At 35.8% G+C, this 21,443-nt stretch overlaps 1 protein-coding gene across 1 annotated transcript in view; it reads left to right on the forward strand.

Moving 5' to 3' along the window:
- LOC140755199 (cell adhesion molecule Dscam2) overlaps nt 1–21,443 on the forward strand; it is a 208,590-nt gene that overhangs the window by 109,557 nt on the left and 77,590 nt on the right. The window contains exon 6 of the mRNA XM_073090415.1: nt 3,426–3,460. Within this exon, the coding sequence (XP_072946516.1) occupies nt 3,426–3,460 (35 nt within the window). The remainder of the gene's footprint in view (nt 1–3,425; nt 3,461–21,443) is intronic.

Below are 21,443 nucleotides of genomic sequence, written 5' to 3' on the forward strand. Positions count from 1 at the left end.
CCAACTGAGTAGTGTTATAAAATGTCCAGTTAAACTTTAACGAAAACTTTGAACAAAGAAAATACTGACAGGAAAATAATGGGAAAAGATAACTTTCTTTAAAATAATAAAAGTTCGTGGTTTAAATACGATGACACCATTTAAAAGTGGTAGAACCCTTTGTGGTTCGACTCCGGCGGCACCACTGCCACACCTTTTCTTTTACCTAATACCAGCAGTGTTAAGCGCAAAAAATCTAGCATGTCTGGGATTGAATCCGGGACTCACTTTCGCCTCCGCTAAACTAGTATTATAAGTTCTTTATATTCATGACCACTAACATTTTACTAAGTAGGAAGCTCTTTTAAAATTCCACCAAAGTTTCCAAGATACCCGCCGAGCTGTGTGCGTTTTAGTTCCTAATGTATTCCATTACTAGAGTTCTAGACCCTGTTGAAGGATCCTATTTGTCTTCAAACAATGCTTTTAGTATTGAGCTCATCTGTATTGTTAGAGGTGGTAGAACCCTTTGTGGTTCGACTCCGGCGGCACCACCGCCACACCTATTTCTACCTAATAACAGCAGTGTTAAGCGCTGCTGTGTTCCGGTTTGAAGGGTGTGGTAAGGGAGACAGACTTTTCCGAGGCGTTCCAGCTTAGTCCTCAGGGGTAGCGACGCATCTGTGGCCGACCTCAGGTAGGAATATGTAATCCTATCTGGGGTTGATTACAGATGTCCATGGGCGGCAGTAGCCACTTACCATCAGGTGGACTGCATGCTCGTCTGCTACTCTTATATTATAAAAAAAAAATAAGGAAAAAAATCTATGTAAAGGTAAGATTGTAAAAATAATGCATAAGTATTTACATTACATTACATTTACATTACATTTACAAATCACACATACCTATCAGCCGGTATTTGACGATCCGCGTAGCGGAGCGGTCACCATACCGGTCTGACGTGCAGAGGGTCCCGGGTTCGATCCCCGGCCAGACAGACATCTGAATGATGAATTTAGGTTTCTGTTTCTGGGTCTGGGTATTTGTGTAGTTGTCTCTGTGTGTATCCATGGCACCTATGATACAGGCAATCCTAGTATGGGGATGTGAGTGTAGAGAGCGCTTTTTTTATCACATTAAAATTTCTCAACTCTTCATCTCAACCTTTCACGCATAAATGTTACGTTAGATCCAGTTTGTTTTAGTTTTACAACCTCGGCCTCTCAATCGGGGGATTTAAAGTTAGAATCGAGACACGATAATTATTGAACAAAAAACTTGTTCTCAATGGTGTCTGATATCTACCAATCTAATTCGCCAGCGCGGTGGACTATGACTTAAACTCTTCTCACTTTAAGAGAAGACCCACACCCATTGCAGGATAGTCGTTGGTTGGCGACGACAACAACTTTACTTTACCTTACCTTACTTACATTACATTATATAGCGTAGCGTGAAACCGCTGCATATCACAACATATTACATTACACGTAGATGATACAGATACATTAGAATCTAAATATTATAAACTATATGTGTCGCATATGCAAACAAAAATTCAAAAACTTTTGTACTACTCACAACTCACATTACTAAGTAAAGTGAGAAATATGCAAAAGTGTTAGATAAAATATCTCTGGAGTATACAATATTATGAGATGCATTTCTACACGAAACTTTACTTAAGCTCTAAGCATAATGGCGGAAAGCGCTTAAAAATGCGCTTCTTGGAAGCTCTGTCGCATAACAAATAGTTATGCTGGGAATTTATTTTAGTATCATAATTCTTTATACAACAGGGTTGTTACGAAGCTCCGTAACTGTATCCGAAACTATAGAGTATCCGAATTAAAATTTTCTAATTTATTCGGATATAAAAGTTTCTAATAATTTCGGACGGAGTCGTTTAATAATATAGGAGGAACGGATAGTGGATAACCACCTGATGGTAAGTGGCTACTGCCGCCCATGGACATCTGTAACCAACCCTATATAAGATCAGATACACGTGGTCGGCCACTGATACGCCGCTATGCCTTAGAACTCTGTAGTTCCAGGGTTGCGGGCGGCCAGAAGGGGAGCTCGAACCGTCCAGTATGCGACCCCAGGGAGGACGGCGGTATGTGTGTTTGCATACTGTCGTAAACACCAGATAGTGTGGGAGAAGCGAAAACTGCTCCCCCATGGCAAAGCCCGATCGGGGCATCGCGCTTGGAGGACTCAGGTTGCGTTCCGTCGGAGGTCCCGGAGTTCTCCAACCTTGGCGTTGAGGACGGTCTTAGTGGTAAAAAGTAGTAATAGGTTTGGTGGTGGTACCACCGGAGTCGAACCATAGAAGGTTCTAACACCTTCATAATCATTACCTGTTTGTATTTTCTTTACTGTTTCAATTCCTTTAATATCTAATATCCGTTTATCTGAAATTATCCGAAGATATTTTATATCCGAAACGGTATCCGAAACCGATATAATATTTTTCAAATGTCAATATCCGTATCTAGATCCGAAATTTTATATCCGTACATCCCTAGTACGAAGCTAGTAGCTTATAGATCGTAACTGAGCTGCAAAGTGACAATATTTTGGTCTAGAGTATAACAGACATATAGCGTGTCAGGCACTTGGCGTGCCAGACAAAAGTTTTCTCCTATGCAATGTGTATTGACGTTATATCTACTGTAACACAGCCGCGCAGACTGTGCCTGTCAAAGTATTGTATAGAAAAACTAGCTGACCCGGCAAACGTTGTGTTGCCATATAAATAAAAAAATGTTAAGGGTGAACGCAACCCTCATCACTTAGGGGTATGAAAAATAGATAGTAGACGATTCTCAGACCTACAGAATATGCATATAAAATTATGTGAAAATCGGTAAAGCCGTTTAGGAGGAGTACGGTAACTAACATTGTGACACGAGAATTTTATATATAAGATATTTTCATCTGCACCGCTGGTTCTTAGTGGTAGCTCGAGCCGCACGCGTCCCTGAAAGGGACGGCGGTATGGCCGCATACCGTCGTACATACCAGACGGTGTGGCGAGCTTCATGCTTACCAGTGTAGAGCCCGATTGGCGCTTAAAGGACTCGGGTTTCGTTTCTTTAGGAGATGGTGAAGTCTTCAACACCACGAACATGGTCATCGAAGGGTTTTAGTGCAGTATTCTTACTGGGATTCTTCCCACATGACCCCGTATCGCCCCCACAGCAGCACCTTTTGAAGGTTCCCCCCTCAAAAGCAGTAATAATGGGTATGGTAAGCCTTATTAGAGGTGGGCCTTAGTAGCTAAATTCGATATGAGGCACCCTTGTAGGTACTTAGTATAATAAAATACTTAATTCAAATATGTTCTCGTATTATTTTTATAAAAGCGGAAAGCAATATTTGAAAGATTTCCGTTTTCATCATTTATAAAATAAATAATATGTCATTTCCTTTTTCAGATATATGGTACCGGAGTTCACGGAAAACAATTTCGGTAAGTGGTATTATATTACGTACAATGACATCAGATATAAAATATATGTGAGACCAGATTCATTTATAATTTGTGTAATGGAAACCTTTATTATATTATGGTAAGAATTATTATACGTTTTGGAACGAAGTTCCTTATCGCGTGGTACGCTGGGTAAGGGGGCTATTTCATATATCACTTAACTCCTAAATATTGTAAATTTATTTAATAATACCTCATATAATACTTATTTAAAAACGAAAGGAACTTCTTTCCAATCGGGTGTCCCACATGTGACACCTCAGCTTTTTTTTATAAAATAAGAGTAGCAGACGAAAGTGCAATCCACTGTCGGTGCGTGGCTACTGCAGCCCATAGACATTTGGAATCAACACCAAATAGCATTAGATTGCTACTTGAGGTGGGCCACAAATCTGGCATCTGAGGATTAAGTTGGAACGACACGGATAAGTAATTCTCCCTTACCAAGCCCTTCTAACGGAAACACAATAGCTCTTTAAATTGTTGTTATTATTTGACGACCCGCGTGGAGGAGCGGTCACCATGCCAATCTGACGCGCAGAGAGTCCCGGGTTCGATCCCCGGATTTCTAAATGATGAATTTAGATTTCTGATTCTGGGCCTGGGTGTCTGTGTCTCTGTGTGTGTCCATGGCACCCACGATACAGGGAATCCTAGTATGGGGCTGTAAGTGCAGAAAGATTTTTTTTATTAGGATGAAATAAGTGTGGGGATAATGGCTCGGAATTTGAACTACAATGGGTTCTATTCCGTCTTCAAGGTGCACTACGAATGTTACTTAAATGCCTTCCTAGAGATATTAAACACATAATCCCAGCGACATATGCGAATGAAGCCTCACGGGTCTTACAAATAACGCACTAAGTCCCGTTGCTTCTAGAAAGTCCATGGACGTAAAATATGAGAGTTACTTAAATTCTGTGATGCATATGAGCATTTAATATCAGCAAAATATGAAGAAAAATCCCACGGGTCTTACAAAAGCTTACTCAAAACACACTAAGCCCCGTTGCTTCTAGAAAGTTCGTGGAAGTATACTTTGGATTTTACTTTCATTATTATTTGAATGCGTAAATAGAGATCGACCACTTAATCTCAGCAAAATATGAAGAAGAATCCCACGGGTCTTACAAAAACTTACTCAAAACACACTAAGCCCCGTTGCTTCTAGAAAGTCCGTGGAAGTATACTTTGGATGTTACTTTTAATGCCCACCTCGGCTCCTAAGTGCTCAGTATTGGAGTTCGGAGAAAACTTAGATATACTATTCTCTTCGTGCACTCTAAGTAGTTATCGAGCTTTGAAATAACTTATTGAAGCAGCACTTTAGAGTGAGCTGTATTTTTTTATTTTTCATCATATTGATGAGGTAGACTTGATGGAGCATAGCTTAAATATTTAATTAATTAAAACCATAATTAATTAATTAAAACCATAGGAGTTGTCAATTATGGAATTATAATGTATTTAGAATAAAGTTGTTGGTACTCTTTGTTTAGGCTATGGAGGCACCACCGACACTCTTATTTCTGCTTTATAACAGCAGTGTTACGAGCTGCTGCGTTTTGACTTGAAAGGTGTGGTAAGGGACATACCTTTCCAACGCGCTCCTACCTTAGGGTAGGGAATCTAATCCTATCTAGGGTTGATTGCAGATTTCCATGGACAGCAGTAGCCACTTATCAGGTGGACTGCATACTCGTCTACAACTCCTATATTATAAAAAAAAAACTAAAATTCGAACTTGGACTATGGCGATATGGCGACCACTGCGCCACGTGGGTATATTAATGTGCAATGCATTACCGAAATTCAAAACCACATATTTGTATAAAATAGTGGTTAAACCAGTAATGTGTACATTTTACTTTCAATTTATTGTGCTGCAGTATCCTTACCAACACTTTATTAATTTGTTTTTAATATGTATGGGTTAAATATTGCATTTATATATTTTGAAGGTAGTAGAACCTTTTAGACCCCGGCGGCACCACCGCCACACCTACTTCTGCCTAATAACAACAGTGTTAAGCGCTTCTATTTCCTGGTTTGAAGAGTGTAGTAAGAAGTAAAACAATAAAAACATCTTAAAAAACTAGAAATCTCATTTCAAAGTCCAATTTCCGTCTAATAAAACTTGCAATTTATCAAACTCTACCTCAAATATCTTAGATTTAAACAAACTCAGGACTCCAGTTAAATTATTTCCAAAAACTTTATAGAACGATATAATTATAAGGTAACTAATATACGGGCGACAACTGTTGCCAAAATAGTGGAAATCAATACTGATCATTAAATTTAATTAAACATATATATTATGTCGAGGAAAAAAAGGTCATCACAACTAAACATTCTTTGAAATGCATATTTTTTGGCGAAAAATAATAAAGATCGTCTTACGCAAAAAACTATTTTTATTACGAATAACATATGGGACGATAAAACAAATAACAGCATGGAAAGACACTAAATATACTGTTAAAACATTAGAGTTGACGCTCCCAAGTGTCGCTGGCTGTCGCTCGTGTGTTACCACCCTTATGTACCGTATACTACTTAAGTATGCAGAGTAGTTTGCTTTTGAATTAGTGCCCATTCAATATGTTTATTGCTTGTATGGGTCTCAGAATAGTAATCTGAATACTAACAAGTAATTAATTAAAAAATCAAAAAACCCGACTGCACTACAAAAGCTGAAGTAGAATTTCCAAAAACGGTGAAATAGGCGTTTTATTATTTTTATCCAGAAAGCCAAATACATACAAAGTTTCATAGTAGGTGTCTGCTTCAAAATGAAAAGACGTTCAAACATATTATCTTATTTTATTCTCGTAGCGCTCATTTACGCTATACATATACAGAACCGATGAGTAAAATTACAGCACTCTAAAGTTCAGCGGTTTCCCTTTGCGTTGATCTTTATCACAGCAACACTACTCATTTAGTCAGACATTCATCTCGATGAGTTATATATATGTATATATTATATTATGTATGTGTAATCTCTTTTAAGTTCCTTTATTTTGATATCCTACTCGATAGGTTTCGTTAACTTTTTTAAAACGTCTTTCGCAAAAACAATCCACCATTTACGCTCCATAAAATATATAACTTCAGTAATTCAAAGTTCCGGTTATTATTTTACCTCGTAATGGGTAGAATTTCATTATTTTTATCCAACAAGCCAAATACAAAATTTCATAGTGTTTGCTTCAAAATTGACGATTGTTTAAATGAACTTTTAACCCTTATTTTACCCTCTACGGGGTTAATTTTTTGGATGGGTATAAGTAGGTGTGTCATTGTTCCTATCCAGAAAGCCAAATACTAAATTTTGTTGCAGTTGCTTCAAAATTAAAGGATTTCAAAAAAACTATTTTTCCCTATTTTACCCTCTTAGGGGTAGAATTTCCAAAATGTCTTTCTTAGTACTTATTTACGCTATATAGCGAACCCATGTGCAAAATTTCAGAACTCTAAGTTGAGCGGTTTTGGCTGTACTTTGATTTCTAAAAAATGAAAAAGTCATTTATTTAGTCAGTCAGTCAGTCACCTTGCTGTTTTATATATATACAAATATGTTTTTATAATCTCCGTTTAATTTCCTTTCATATGATACCCTATTCGATAGGTTCGGTTAGCTTTTTTTTTAAATGTCTTACTATTTCGCGCCAAAAATCCGCCATTTTTATTTTTATTTTTCTAACACCCATCTAAGGACACTTGGGTTATTGAGACGTATATAATGACACCTTAACTGTCGAAATTCATCCAGCCGTTTGTTAGATCCGATCAAATAAAGAAAGACAAACATACAAGATACGCGCGAAAAACATAACCCTTCCTTGGCAGTCGGGTAAAAAGACCATGTGTCTAAATTGTGGTTGGAAAACTTCACACACTATTGAGTTTTTGATCTTAAAGGCCCGACTACCACCGTCACACATTACCTTATAATAGCTGTCTTAAATTTCTTGGGTTGACGGGTGTGTTAAAGGAGTGATAAATTTCAAATTAGTCCTCAGAGGTAACAATGCCTCTGTCCATCTCAGATCCACGATTGAATTGGAATCTCGAGGTCTGAGGGTCGAATCCCAGACACGCACTCCGATTTTTCAAAAGCTATGTGCGTATCCTTACTAATCCTTACTAATATTATAAATCCGAAAAAAAATCGATCTGTCTGTATGTCTCTTCTTCACGCCTGAACCACTGAACCGATTTTAATGAAATGTTGTACAAAGATAGTCTGAGACCCGAGAAAGGACATAGGATAGTTTTTATCCCGGAAATCCCACGGGAACCAGGGATGGCGATCTAAGATCGATTAATCGGACAATCAATATTTTGGACCAAAAATCGATAATTTTAAGCGATATCAGTAAGGATTGAATCGTAAACTATGCATTGAATCTATTGATGAATATTTAGCAAAGTTGTTTTCCATGAGCCCACGAAGGTTTCAGAGTTGGTATGACCAATGTTCGCCAGATGGCGCTACTGTCATTCCAATGAAATTACGAATTTTCAGTTTTATGTATGTTAGTATGTCATATTATGTTATTTCAAACGCGGGCGAAGCCGCGGGCAAAAACTAGTTAAAAATAAATTAATAAAAAAGCATGGTGAGAAAATCTACACACCTGAGATAACTTATAAAAAAATCTCAAACGTGTGTAAAGTCTACTAATTGATTGGCTAACACGGTAGACTGTAGTCTAAATCCTTCTCACTCTGAGAGCAGACCCGTGCCCAGTAGTGGGAACATAATGGATGAACGACGACAACGCTTAATACTCCTATTACTAAAAAATGACAACAGTGCCGGACTCAAACCAAAAATAACAGTTCTACTAATCACACTTTAATTTCAGCTTGGATTCAAAGCTAGGTATTACGGCACTAAAGTAACCCTGCCAAATATTTCACCACCGTTCAGCCGAAGAATAATGGAGTGGTCCTGATTAAAAAAAATATTTTCGTTCAAAACTTTTCCATTACACCGTTGTTATGATAGAACCCAAAAACACATCCATCTGAATTTGTCTTTGTTATTTTTTTCTGTTAGCAGTCAATTTGGTAGTTCAACGGCACCTTATTTCCCTTAGGAAATCTCCTGCGGGCTAAAGAAAATTGATTCGGCGAAGTTCTATTTTCCTACATTTCCTTTTTCTTAAAATAAGAAATATTAACTATCAATTATGATTGAATAAATACGTATGCGTTTTTTTACTTTTTCTCTTTTGTTTTATTTGAAGAAATAAATGAGAGTGCAGTAAGTAGTAAATTGAAGGTGGTGGAACCCTTTGTGGTTCGGCTCCGGCGGCACCAACGTCACGCCTATTTCTGCCTAATAACAGCAGTGTTAGGCGCTGCTGTGTTCCGTTTTGAAGGGTGTGGTAAGGGAGACATACTTATCCGAGGCGTTCCAACTCATTCCCCAGTAATAGAAATGCGTTTAATGCCAATATCAGGTAGGAATTTAATCTTATCTGGGGTTGATTACAAATGTCTATCAGCAGCAATAGCTACTTATACAGGGTGAATTTTTAAAACGGGCCTTCAGGGCCAAATCCGAAACTATAAGGATTAGCAAAAAATTCTGAAAGGAGTTATGAGGCCGATTTTGATAAAAACTAAACCTGCATCATTAGTTTTTTAAAATATTTTTTTCCTTAGCCGGGAATCGAACGAGTTCATTTTGAAAAAAATACACCTCTACATTATTATTCCACTATCTGATAGTGTCGCTTATAAGGATCAAATTCTGGAAAGTAATGTTATGTGACAAATTAAAGGAAAAGGAAAATTTTGAAGAAAATACGTATTTTTCCATACATTGGCATACTAATCCTTAAGGATTATACATAACAAATGATTTATGTATAATTCTTTAGAAACAGACATAAGTAATACCATTGAAGAATATGTTGGTTAATCAACTAATTATTCGATGTTATGACTATGACATACGGCTTAGTATGAGAAAGTAATAGTTTGGCAAATAAGTTACCGCCGTTTTTAGGATTTATTTTTTAATGAAAATAGAAAACTGATTAAATAGTAAATTCTTATTGTTTGTCGTTTACAACTTCGTTTTAACGTTAAATATGATTTTCTATATCTCTTTTTTTTAGTAATCACTCGGATTTGACTCTAAAAAGTAATTCTCGCAAACTGACAACTTTACATCTGTTTTAAACGAAACTCCGCCCATAGCAAGTAAATCTATTTTAATGGTCCTAAAAATAACCTTAGCTAAGTCGGACATAAAAATATAAATTATTGGGAAACAAAACGTCCATTTCGAATGATTAGAAACATTGAGCCAAAAAAAATGTTAATACACGAAATGTTTAAATTAATGAATGGCGGGAACTTAACTGCCAAATTAATATGAAAAAATATGTATTTTCTTAAAATTGAGGCTTTTCCTTTAGTTTGTCATTTATCATTACTTTCCAGATTTTGATCCTTATAAGCAACACTATCAGATAGTGGAATAATATAGATATGCGTTTTTTTTACAAAATGAACTCGTTCGATTCCCGGCTAGGGAAAAAGTTATTTTAAAAAAGTAATGATGCAGTTTTAGTTTTTATCAAAATCGGCCTCGTAACTCCTTTCAGCATTTTTTGCTAATCCTTATAGTTTCGGATTTGGCCCTGAAGGCCCGTTTTAAAAATTCACCCTGTATATTAATATATTGCATATTAAAATAAATAAGGCTTTTCAACACAATAACTTTAATAAAAATAATCCTGTAGTTTCGGCCATAATGGTCACACAAACAAACTTTATAATAGAACCCATATATTGTGTTATTAGGATTATAAACATATCTAGCAAACTTTACCACATAATCCAGGAAAGTTTCGTAGTCGGGCGTAATAATCGACTTCAGATTAGTTGCGAAGTATTTTGAATTAGTTCGGTTTACATGCCATTCTCTGCCGATATGTTGAGTAGGACCTGTTTCTAATTATTTTAATGAAATCAACAGAAGTGAAGGTAAAACAATGAAGTGAAGTGGAGTGCAGTGAAGTAATATGAATAAAATATAGTATGAAATGTCGTTAAAATTGTTATGGTAGTGCGAATGACAGTAGATGCATTGAAGTGTCAAAAAATCAAAATGGCGTCTGTGCTAGCCGGTGCGGCATAGGCAAATTGTTTTCAAAAATAACTTTTTTTATTTTTCAAAACATAACATAACTTACTTTTAGTAAATCAAAATATTGTTTTTGTATTTCTATTAAGATAAAACAAATTCCATTACCCAGAATAATGTGTTACATATTAGGATTATAAACATTTCTATCGAACTTTACCACGTAATCCGAGAAAGTTGCGGAGTAGGAGCGTAATAATCGACTTTAGATTAGTTGCGAAGTATTCTGAATTAGTTCGGTTTCATGCCAAGGGCTGCCGATATTCTTAATTGGATATAGTTATTTCTAATAATTGTAACGTACCGAAGGGAAGCTAAGTATAGTGAAGTAAAAATAATGAAGGGAAACAAAGCGTAGTAGAGTGAAAGGAAGTGAAGTGAAGAGAAGATAATAACAATGAATTAACGTTAAATAATAGAATAAAATACATAATGAGGTGACGTAAAATTTGTCTTGATAGTGTAAGCAATACAGACTAATGACGACATTAAATTAAAAAAAATCTAAAATAGCTTTAAACTTACTATTTTGGGAACATATGCGACAATTTACTCTATTAAATGTTCGTGATTTAAGATATATTGTAACTTGTATTCCATACATAGAATACACGTACTTTTTCCTTATTCTTATGTGAAGCTACGTTTCTCACATTAATTCCATTACCCACAATAATGTGTTACATATTTGGGTTATAAACATTTATATCGAACTTCGCCACGTAATCCGGGAAAGTTACGGAGTCGGAGCGTAATAATCGACTTTAGATTAGTTGCGAAGTATTCTGAATTAGTTCGGTTTCATGCCAATGGTTGCCGATATTCTAAACTTGATATAGTCATTTCTAACTATTGTAGCGTAGTGAAGGGGAGCGAAGTAAAGTGAAGTAAAAGTAATGAAGGGAAATGAAGCGAAGTAAAATGAAGGGAAGTGAAGTGAAGTTGATAAAAAATAATTAGCGTTACATAATGAAGTGTCGTTACATTTGTCTTGATAGTTTGAGCAATACCGAATAATGACAACAGAAATTAAAAAAATCGAAAATGGCTTTAAATTTCCTTTTTTTGAGCACATGCGATTAATTTACACTATTAAATGTTCGTTTTTAAGATATATTATAACTTGTTTTCCATATATAGTATACGAGTATTTTTTCCTTATACTTATGTAAAGCTACGTTCCTCACATTAATTCCATTACCCACAATAATGTGTTACATATTAGGGTTATAAACATTTATATCGAACTTTGCCACGTAATCCGGGAAAGTTGCGGAGTCGGAGCGTAATAATCGACTTTAGATTAGTTGCGAAATATTCTGAATTAGTTCGGATTCATGCCAATGCTGCCGATATGCTCGCGTTAGTTATAAATTTGTTTTTATTCCTGTATAGTATTCCTTGTTTATATTCGTGTATCACAGTTTGAAATTATTTACATGAGATGAAGGGAGGTGAAGGGAAGGAAAGTGAATAAATATGAGGTGAAGTGTATATTAAATGAAAAGTGAAGTAAGGTGAAGTAAACTGAAATGAAATATCGAAACAAATTGATATGAAATTAATAAAAATACTTTTTATACGCAGATTATAAATATGTCTAAATTTATTTTTCATTCGAATATCTTTTGTCCCTATTCTGTACAATTCTTTTAAATATTCCTTGATATGTATTTCATACTATAATATTAATAGTAAGTTAAAATAATATCATAAGCTTCATCTAAATATATATAATTCAAAGGTGACTGACTGACACAGTGATCTATCAACGCACAGCCCAAACCACTGGACGGATCGGGCTGAAATTTGGCATGCAGGTAGATGTTATGACGTAGGCATCCGCTGAGAAAGGATTTTGATCAATTCTACCCCCAAGGGGATAAAATAGGGGATGAAAATATTACTTCGTAACGCGAATGATGCCGCGGGCAGAAGCTCGTTCTTTTATAGAACTCTACGTTCTTTTATAGAACTAGAACGTACTCAAACATGTAGACAAATACAGTAAGTGTCATTGTCACTGCCGCCCATGGACATTTATAATCAACCACCGATAAGGTCGAAGTCGTACCTGAGTTTGAACTCAAATTCAACCCCTGACTTCCTTAGAGTGCTTAACATTGCTGTCATAGGGAAGAGTAGGTGTGATGGTGCCTCCGGAGTTGAACCACAAAGAGTTCTACAAATCAAATCAAATCAAACCATATATCTTTAATTTCTCGAATACCTCTATCATTTTAAAAATTAATTATCACTATTCAATGAACAAAAAATACGATTATAAGTGACAGAAATCCAGTTATATGATAACATAACCCGTATATATCGTTAAACAATTCCGACATTCCGCTTCTATATAACCGCACCTTACAACAGACAAAGACAAAATTGAACGTAATTCAACACGAAAATGCGACATAAAACACGACATTGTGATCCAACCCATTATGTGATATTCATTTCTCTCTGAGAGTACTAAATTGGTTAGTTCTTTCACCTCCCGTGAAGGAAAACATTAATACTCGGAATTGAACCCGGATCCTTTCAGTTCTGGAGTAATGGCGGCTATTAGGAACATCGATGGTTGATAGCGGACTTTCTGAAATGAGATCTCGGTATTACATCGAATCGCAGATCAAAAAAATACGAATGTGCTTTAGAGCACACGACTGAAGTAAAACTTATTAACTCTATGTATATACAGTTGTTTATTTATGTATAATATACACATGTACATACATATAGAAATATCAAATATTTAAATATGCAAAACGTAATTCGCTCTTGCTATATTCACTATTGAAATTGTCACTTTCATCTATTTTTGTGTTTGAAAAATATTAAAAAAAATGTAATTTTTAGATTATTTACGAATGAAACGATATTTCTCCGCACTTTTTCTTCGATTTCGTGTTTTTGCACCACTTAACTGTAAATGTCGGCATTGTTTTTCGTAAATTACACCATGGTAGCTATTAAATGTCTTCCTTCAATTACAAGGCGATATCTATACTAGCGAGATATCTATACTATACTATACTTATCTATGGCGTGCGTAAAGAAGTTTTACTCCAAAAAGTGGACAACACCGGAAGAAACATTGCATTATATGACTTGCCTTTGTGTCAGAGACTTCAAATATTAATAGAGTTCGTGAATGTTGGGAATTTTATATTTAAGTGTGAATTTGTTATTATTTGCTTCCTCAACGATATTTTTAATTATTTTTCGAAGCTGACATGAACTTACGCGATTCATTCAAGATATTTACACTAAACATATACATGATTTATATTGTACATGCAAGTTGCGTATATGTAACAAAACGGCTTAATTTCGTGTTACTACAATAATTTATTCGAAAGGCTTTGTCTATGTTCTTTGGTCTAAGATTGGAAGACAAAGGTAGATCATGTTCCAATTGATTTCGTTTTCTTTGTAATTCTTGTTACTCACATTATCTTTATCGAGATTCTTGGATAATTATACTTTAACCCCAATATAAAGAACTTCTGATCTGTCCAAAGAGTTACTTTATCATCAAACCATTACTGTCCCATTGCTGGGCACGGGTCTCGTCTCAGTTGGATTAGGCCATAGTACACCGCGTTGGCCAAGTGCGATTTAGTAGACTTCACATACCTTGGAAAAAAAATTAAAGATTTCTCAGGTTACCAGGTTTCCTCATGATGTTTTCCGTCGCCGTTTAAGCAAGTGATAATTAACTTCTAATACGCACATAACTTTGAAAAATCTGTCTGTCTCAATTCGAACCTCGATTCAAATGCCAAGTTTCACTAGACTATCACAGCTTTATATTTTATCTGTCTCTTTCACTATTGTTATACTAGCATCAGAAAATACAGCGCGTCTCAAACTTTCGGTACATTTAATTTTACCCCCATTCAGTTGGGCGCTCAGTTGTTGAAAGTTACTACATTGTCACGTGCTCTGACAACTTTTTTAATGAAATCCTGCAACAGGCGGCGATGTTGCCAGAATTTACATGTACCTTTTTATGTACAAGTATTATGTATATAACTTTAACATTACCTTTGAGGACTAAGTAGGAATGCTTAGAGTTCTACCACCTTTAGTGGTTTAGGATTTGCGATGATGAATCAGAAAGTCGGTAAGGCGTTTTAATTGTATTTCTTTTTAAATCATTTTTAAGCCATTAAATTCGTTGAAAAGACATATATATAGTTTCATCCAAAAATTCTCAGTCAAAATGGCGTCTAATTCTATCGGTGTGGTATATGCGACTTATTAACCCAGAAAAATCTCTAGTTTCAAAAATATTAAATTAAAACTTTTATTTAGTTTCAAAACTAAAAAATAAGAAAAACCAACGAACTACATTTCATTCAACACATTTTCAATAGATATGAGGGGCGTAAAAATATTATAGTAACATTTTTAATGAAATCGCACAATACAGGCGTTGGGTACTGAAACACGTATTTACATGTGCCCTCGTTTCATTTATATTTGGATTTTTTGCTTTTCGGTGAATATTTTTGCAAATATACTGGTTCATTAGTGTTTGTATGCTATACAGATAAGTGGACTTCTAGCGTAAAGTTTTGCGTTTCGGTAGAGGGGTGGATGCCGCCTGACTTATATTTCCATATATTATAGGAGTAGCAGACGAGCTTGCAGTCAATCCGATGGTAAGTGGCTACTGCCGCTCATGGACATCTGTAATGAACCCCAGATAGGATTAGATATTCCTACCTGAGGTCGGCCACAGATGCGCCGCTACCCCTGAGGACTAAGCTGGAACGCCTCGGAAAAGTATGTCTCCCTTATTACACCCTTCAAAACGGAACACAGTGCTGCGCAGCGCCTAACACTGCTGTTATTAAGCAGAAACAGGTTTGGCGGTGGTGCCGTCGGAGTCAAACCACAAAGGGTTCTACCACCTTATATGAGGTGACCTTTCCTCGGTAGTGGCGATGCCTGTGATAGGCTTCAGGTGGACAAAATAATGTCAATGGACAGCAGTGAACCATTAGTTCCCCATTAGACAGGTTAAGTTAGTGGCTTATGCTTGTTTAATCACATAAAATAAAATACACAAGACGTCACTTCTAAGTCAGTGTTATTGAATACCTGGCCAACACTATTTGACACTAAAAAAAAGTCCGATAGAATTAAAACTGAAGGCTTTTTACCCGACTGCCAAGGAAGGGTTATGTTTTTCGCGCGTATCTTGTATGTTTGTCTTTCTTTATTTGATCCGATCTAACAAACGGCTGAATGAATTTCAACAGTTAAGGTATCATTATATTTGTCTCAATGACCCGAGTGTCCTTAGATAGGTGTTAGTAAAAAAAAAAAACAAAATGCGGATTTTTGGCGCGAAATAGTAACACATTTAAAAAAAAAAGTTAGCCGAACCTATCGAGTAGGGTATCAAATGAAAGGAAATTAAACGGAGATTATAAAAACATATTTGTATATATATATAACAGCAAGGTGACTGACTGACTGACTAACTAAATGACTTTTTCATTTTTCAGAAATCAACGTACAGCCTAAACCAAGGGCCTTACACTTCTGAAATTTTGCACATAGGTTCTCTATATAGCGTAAATAAGTACTAAGAAAGGCCTTTTGGAAATTCTACCCTAAAGAGGGTAAAATAGGGTAAAACGGTTTTTTTGAAATCCTTTAATTTTGAAGCAACTACTTTAAAATTTTGTATTTGGCTTTCTGGATAGGAACAAGCACGCACTTATTTATCACCCTCCGAAAAATCAACCCCGTAGAGGGTAAAATAAGGGTTTAAAGTTAATTTGAACAATCGTCAATTTTGAAGCAAACACTATGAAATTTTGCATCAGGCTTGTTAGATAAAAATAATGAAATTCTACCTCTAACGAGGTAAAATAATGACCGAAACTTTGATATACTGAAGTTATATATTTTATAGACCGTAAATGGTGGATTTTCGCGAAATACGAGTAGTAACACGTTTTAAAAAAAGTTAACCAAACCTATTGAGTAGGGTGTCAAAATACAGGAAATTAAGAGGACACATACGTTATATAATATATCTTATATATAAAATTCTCGTGTTAGTTGCCGTACTCCTCCGAAACGGCTTCACCGATTTTCACCTAATTTTATATACATATTCAGGTCTGAGAATCGGCCACTATCTATATCTTTTTACCTCTAAGTGATAAGGGTTGTTCACGCGTTTTTTTTATTTATTTGGCAACACAACGTTTGCAGGGTCAGCTAATACATATATACTCGTATATGCACATCAAGATGACTGTCTGACTAAATGAGTGAGTTGCTGTACCAGAGATCGACGCAAAGGGAACCCGCTGAACTTAAGCGTGCTGGAATTTTACACATTTTTTAGGTTCTTTATATAGCGTAAATGAGCACTACGAGGATAAAATAGGATAATATTGTTTGAACATCTTTTGTTTTTGAAGCAGACACCTACTATGAAACTTTGTATGTGGCTTTCTGGATAATAATAACGAAATAACGAAATGCCTATTTCACTGCTTTTGGAAATTCTACTTCAGCCTTTTTGGTGCAGTCGGGTTTTTGATTTTTTTAATTAATTACTTGTTTAATAATGAAGCCCAACGTCAATCGCGGTCGGCAAATGGATGGGTGACCGCCTGTGGCTAAATTTCATACGCGCTTCGGTGTTTTAGAGGCCACGGCAAGCGATCTTCCTTCAAGCCATCCATATTGGAAAAATAATAATTTTCCCTAGAAGTCTAAATCTATCCTCATAATAGGAAATAACCAATTCCCAGTACTGAGACACAAATAGGGTTGCAGCTGACTATTCTCGTCCTAATTCTAAAAATCCTATTTCCACCAGGGCATTCATGAATAATTAATGAACAAAACCACACTTATAGAACCTTAGAAGCTTGAAAACCGCGAAAATCTACCACAAAATGTCAGCGCAACTAATCAAGACAAACTATAAATTCAGCTCGAACCCAGCTTATCAAACTTTGGGCACCGCTGGTGACTTAATAATAGCCAAAGTTTAATGCTTTCAATCCTTGTCTAATGCCGCAAAATCTGCTTTATGGGGAAGTAATTAAAGATAGTTTTGTTTGGACCGATACACCATCTGGTGTTAAAGTTAAGTAATTTGTGTCTTTAAGCTAAATGTTGTCTAGTGCTATTGTAACATTTTATAATAATTATAACGAAATGTTAAACCATAATTTTATTTAAGCGGCGAAGTTTAAATCGCTCAGCCAGGGCCGGATTTAGAGGTCTAGAGGCCTTGGGGCAACAAAGAAGTGGAGGCCCGCTGGCCCCAAACTATTTTCCGAATAAAATGAACAATTTTTTCAGTTGAGTTTTTCAATAAATATTTTATTGTGAAACGCCGGTAAGATTCTTCTAGTATTCATGTTTGAACGACGTACTGTAGATAAAAGTAAATCAGCGAAAAAAAATATCAAAGGAAAAGATATATTTTTTTACTAGTGTTTACTAGTCGGAATTAAAAAAATAATCCGTCGTCTCTATTGTGGGGGCGCCGAGGCTGCCGCCCCGGTTGCCCTCCCTTAAATCCGGCCCTGTGCTCGGCCCAGTCATGTTGTCGTCGTCAACAACCCATTACTGTCCCACTGCTGGACAAGGGTTTCCTCTCAGAATGAGAAGGATTAGGCCATAGTCCACCGCGCTGGGCAAGTATTGGTAAGACTTTCCATTAAGTTCTCATAGATATGCAGGTTTCCTTACAAAGCTTTCATTAACTGTTTAAGTTCGAGATAATTAATTTCTAATACGCACATTTCTTTGAAAAGTCAGAGGTATGTCTTCATATATATGTCTGTCAGAAGCCACAATCTCCCACTGAAACAAAAATATGTTTCATGACAGAAACAGGAAACAGAACCTCTACCTCGAGCAATACTGTTTCTACCAAACATTTTACCACCTTTCTTCATAATAGAGAGTCGTCATCTCATCAATGTCCCACTGCTAGGCACGGGTCTCCTTTTAGAGAGAAGTTTCGGCCACCGCGCTGGCCAAGTAAAACTTGATAGACTTCACATAGGTACCCTTGACAACTTTTTTTAAGAACTCTTATGTATACAGGTTTCCTCACAATTTTTCTTCACTATTTAAGCAAGTTATAATTAGGTATATGTAATAAGCATAAGCATAAGCATATAAAAAAAGCAGTGATAGCCTAGTGGTTAAGAAACGCGGCCTCTCGATCGAGGGGTCTGAGGTTCAAATCCTACCTCGCACGCACCTCTGATTTTCAAATTTATATTAGAAATTAATTATTACTTGCTTAAACGGTGAAGGAAAACATCGTGAGGAAACCTGCATACCTGAGAGATTTATAAAAAAAAACCTTAAAGGTATGTAAAGTCTACCAATACGCACTTGGTCAGCGCAGTGGACACTGGCCTAATCCTTCTCATTCTGAGAGGAGACCCGTGCCCAGCAGTGGGACAGTAATGGGTTGATGATAATGATGATGATGAATAAGCATATAACTCAAAATAATCCGTCCCGGGATTCGAACCTCGGACCATTGATCGAGAAGCTGAGACTAAATTACTAAGATCATTGCTAGCAGTAAATAGAGAATATAAATCAATCAGCCTTCAGCCCAATCTCATTATAATTTTTATAGCGATAATATATCAAGGTGGTGGTTCGAGTGGATTTGAAAGTCAAATGGGTCTTCAGATTTAACGGCTGAAGTTCAGAAACTGATAAATGATTTCTGGTGCGGAATATTTCTGAAACTCATCGTTCTTGTTTTAGGTCTTCTGAATTCATCTTGAAATACGATGTCATTAACAAGGCCTTGTATTATTTGTAATTTTTACCCGACTGCAGAGGGTAATGTTTTTCGAGAGTAAGTAAGATTAGTAAGTAAGATTTTAACATAGTATATGTAGTTGGATATGTCTAAATTGGGAAAGTATCATAGCCTATATTTTAAACAGTCAGTACCGAAACAGTTTCCAATAAGTTCTGATACAGTCCGCTAGGGCCGCTGATTGGAAATGTATGGGCAATAATATGTACAAAAATAATAATACGTAAATATGTACAAAAGCAAATATGTAAACAAATACAAAAACAGTCATTTTGTTTGTTTGAGTTTTTACAAAACGTAAAAACTCAGTCAGGGTACAGGTTTTTTGTTTTTATAGTTTCTCTAATTCTTTGTCCTTTTTTTGAAATTTCTTATTTCTTATAATTAAGAAACAAACGACGATTTCCTCGTGATAAAAGTGGTTATCATTTATCATTTACAGAATTATTTTAGAATGTCAGTAATCTACTATCACCATATAAATAAAGTCTACTTTTAATTATTTCTAAACTTGAAGACCACATATGCGTGGTTACCCCGTACTGTAGTCAATGTTATCTGAGCCTATCTGATGTCGGTCACAGATATGTTGCTACTTCTGAGAAGTAAGATATACTTCGAATAAACCTCTCTCCCTTACCACATACTTAAAACCAGAATCCAACAGCGCTTATTTTTATTAAACAGAAACAGATATGATGGAAATGCTTCCTGAAGAAACACGGGGAGTTATACCTAAACATACTCTTCGTTCACATAATGACGAATCCCCAGTGAAATTAGAAGTAAATTCCCATTCCAATAATTACTCACGTCTAACACATAAGCCGGAACAACGTGCATTATTTCACCGAAAAGAATGGTTTTCGATTTTAGGCACTCGTTTCACCGCTACTAAGTATTAAGTAAAACTAGTAACAAGCTAGTAAATAGCTTCATTTAACAAAATACTGTCCCACGTGTCTTTTCCCAAATTGAAAAAGTTTACCGTAATACTCCACCACGGTGGTCGATTGCGGTTTAGTAGACATTTGATATTTTGGTAACATTTTGGATTACAAATTAGCTACTTAATGTTCATACATTAAGTAGCTAATTTGTTCTAATGTATGTAATGTATGTATTTTATCTTTAGTACATTAGAACAATTTTAGACGGTGGCAAAACTAATAAAATTTTATCGGCAGATTACCACGACTACGCTTATTTCAAGCCTAAAATTTTCAAAATCAGTCTTCTGAAAAGAAAGAAAACTTTGCACAACAGAAACAGTGCATTTTAAATATGACACAACATTATTTTGTTAGTTTTCAGAATATTATTCACTTGCTTATACTTGCTTTATTTAATTTCAACGGTCGAACAAGTCACTAAGTTACTATTAAAACCTCGGAAATTTTCACTAATGATCTTAAACAACCATCCTCAATTGTTCTCGCCTGCTTAATGAGCACACACGCTGTGTGTCTTTATTCGCAACCATTAATGAGATTTTTATGTGAAAAGACTCTCCTTTCGGTTATAATTGGAAGTAAAGTGATTTCGATAAGTTCTCAATGGATTCGAAGCGTGTGGATTTAAAAGCTGACAAAGAAATGTTCAGAACAAAGCAGTACAATGATTCAAAAGAAATACGCAATTCTAATGACAAATCGTTATTTTGTTCTACCCTATACTATCCCGCAGCAGGGCATGGTTTTTAATTATAGTCCATACTTTAAAGTAGATAAAAGGTGTATGAATTCTACCTAATCGCTCTTGACCAGCGCGGTGGACTATGAACTGAACCCCTCTTATTCTGAGAGGTGTTCCGTGCTCAGTGCTGAAGATAACACACCGTTTAAAGTGGAGTATGGAAGCAAAGTGCGAACTTACTTAAAGAGTTTCTTGAGTACCAAATACTAACTAAATTAACACAAAAATAATTATAGTTTAAAAAC

Source organism: Epargyreus clarus, unplaced genomic scaffold (assembly GCF_041222505.1).
Source record: "Epargyreus clarus isolate Ecla_fem2 unplaced genomic scaffold, WU_Ecla_fem_2.2 ptg000032l, whole genome shotgun sequence".
NCBI classification, from domain to species: Eukaryota; Metazoa; Arthropoda; class Insecta; order Lepidoptera; family Hesperiidae; genus Epargyreus; species Epargyreus clarus.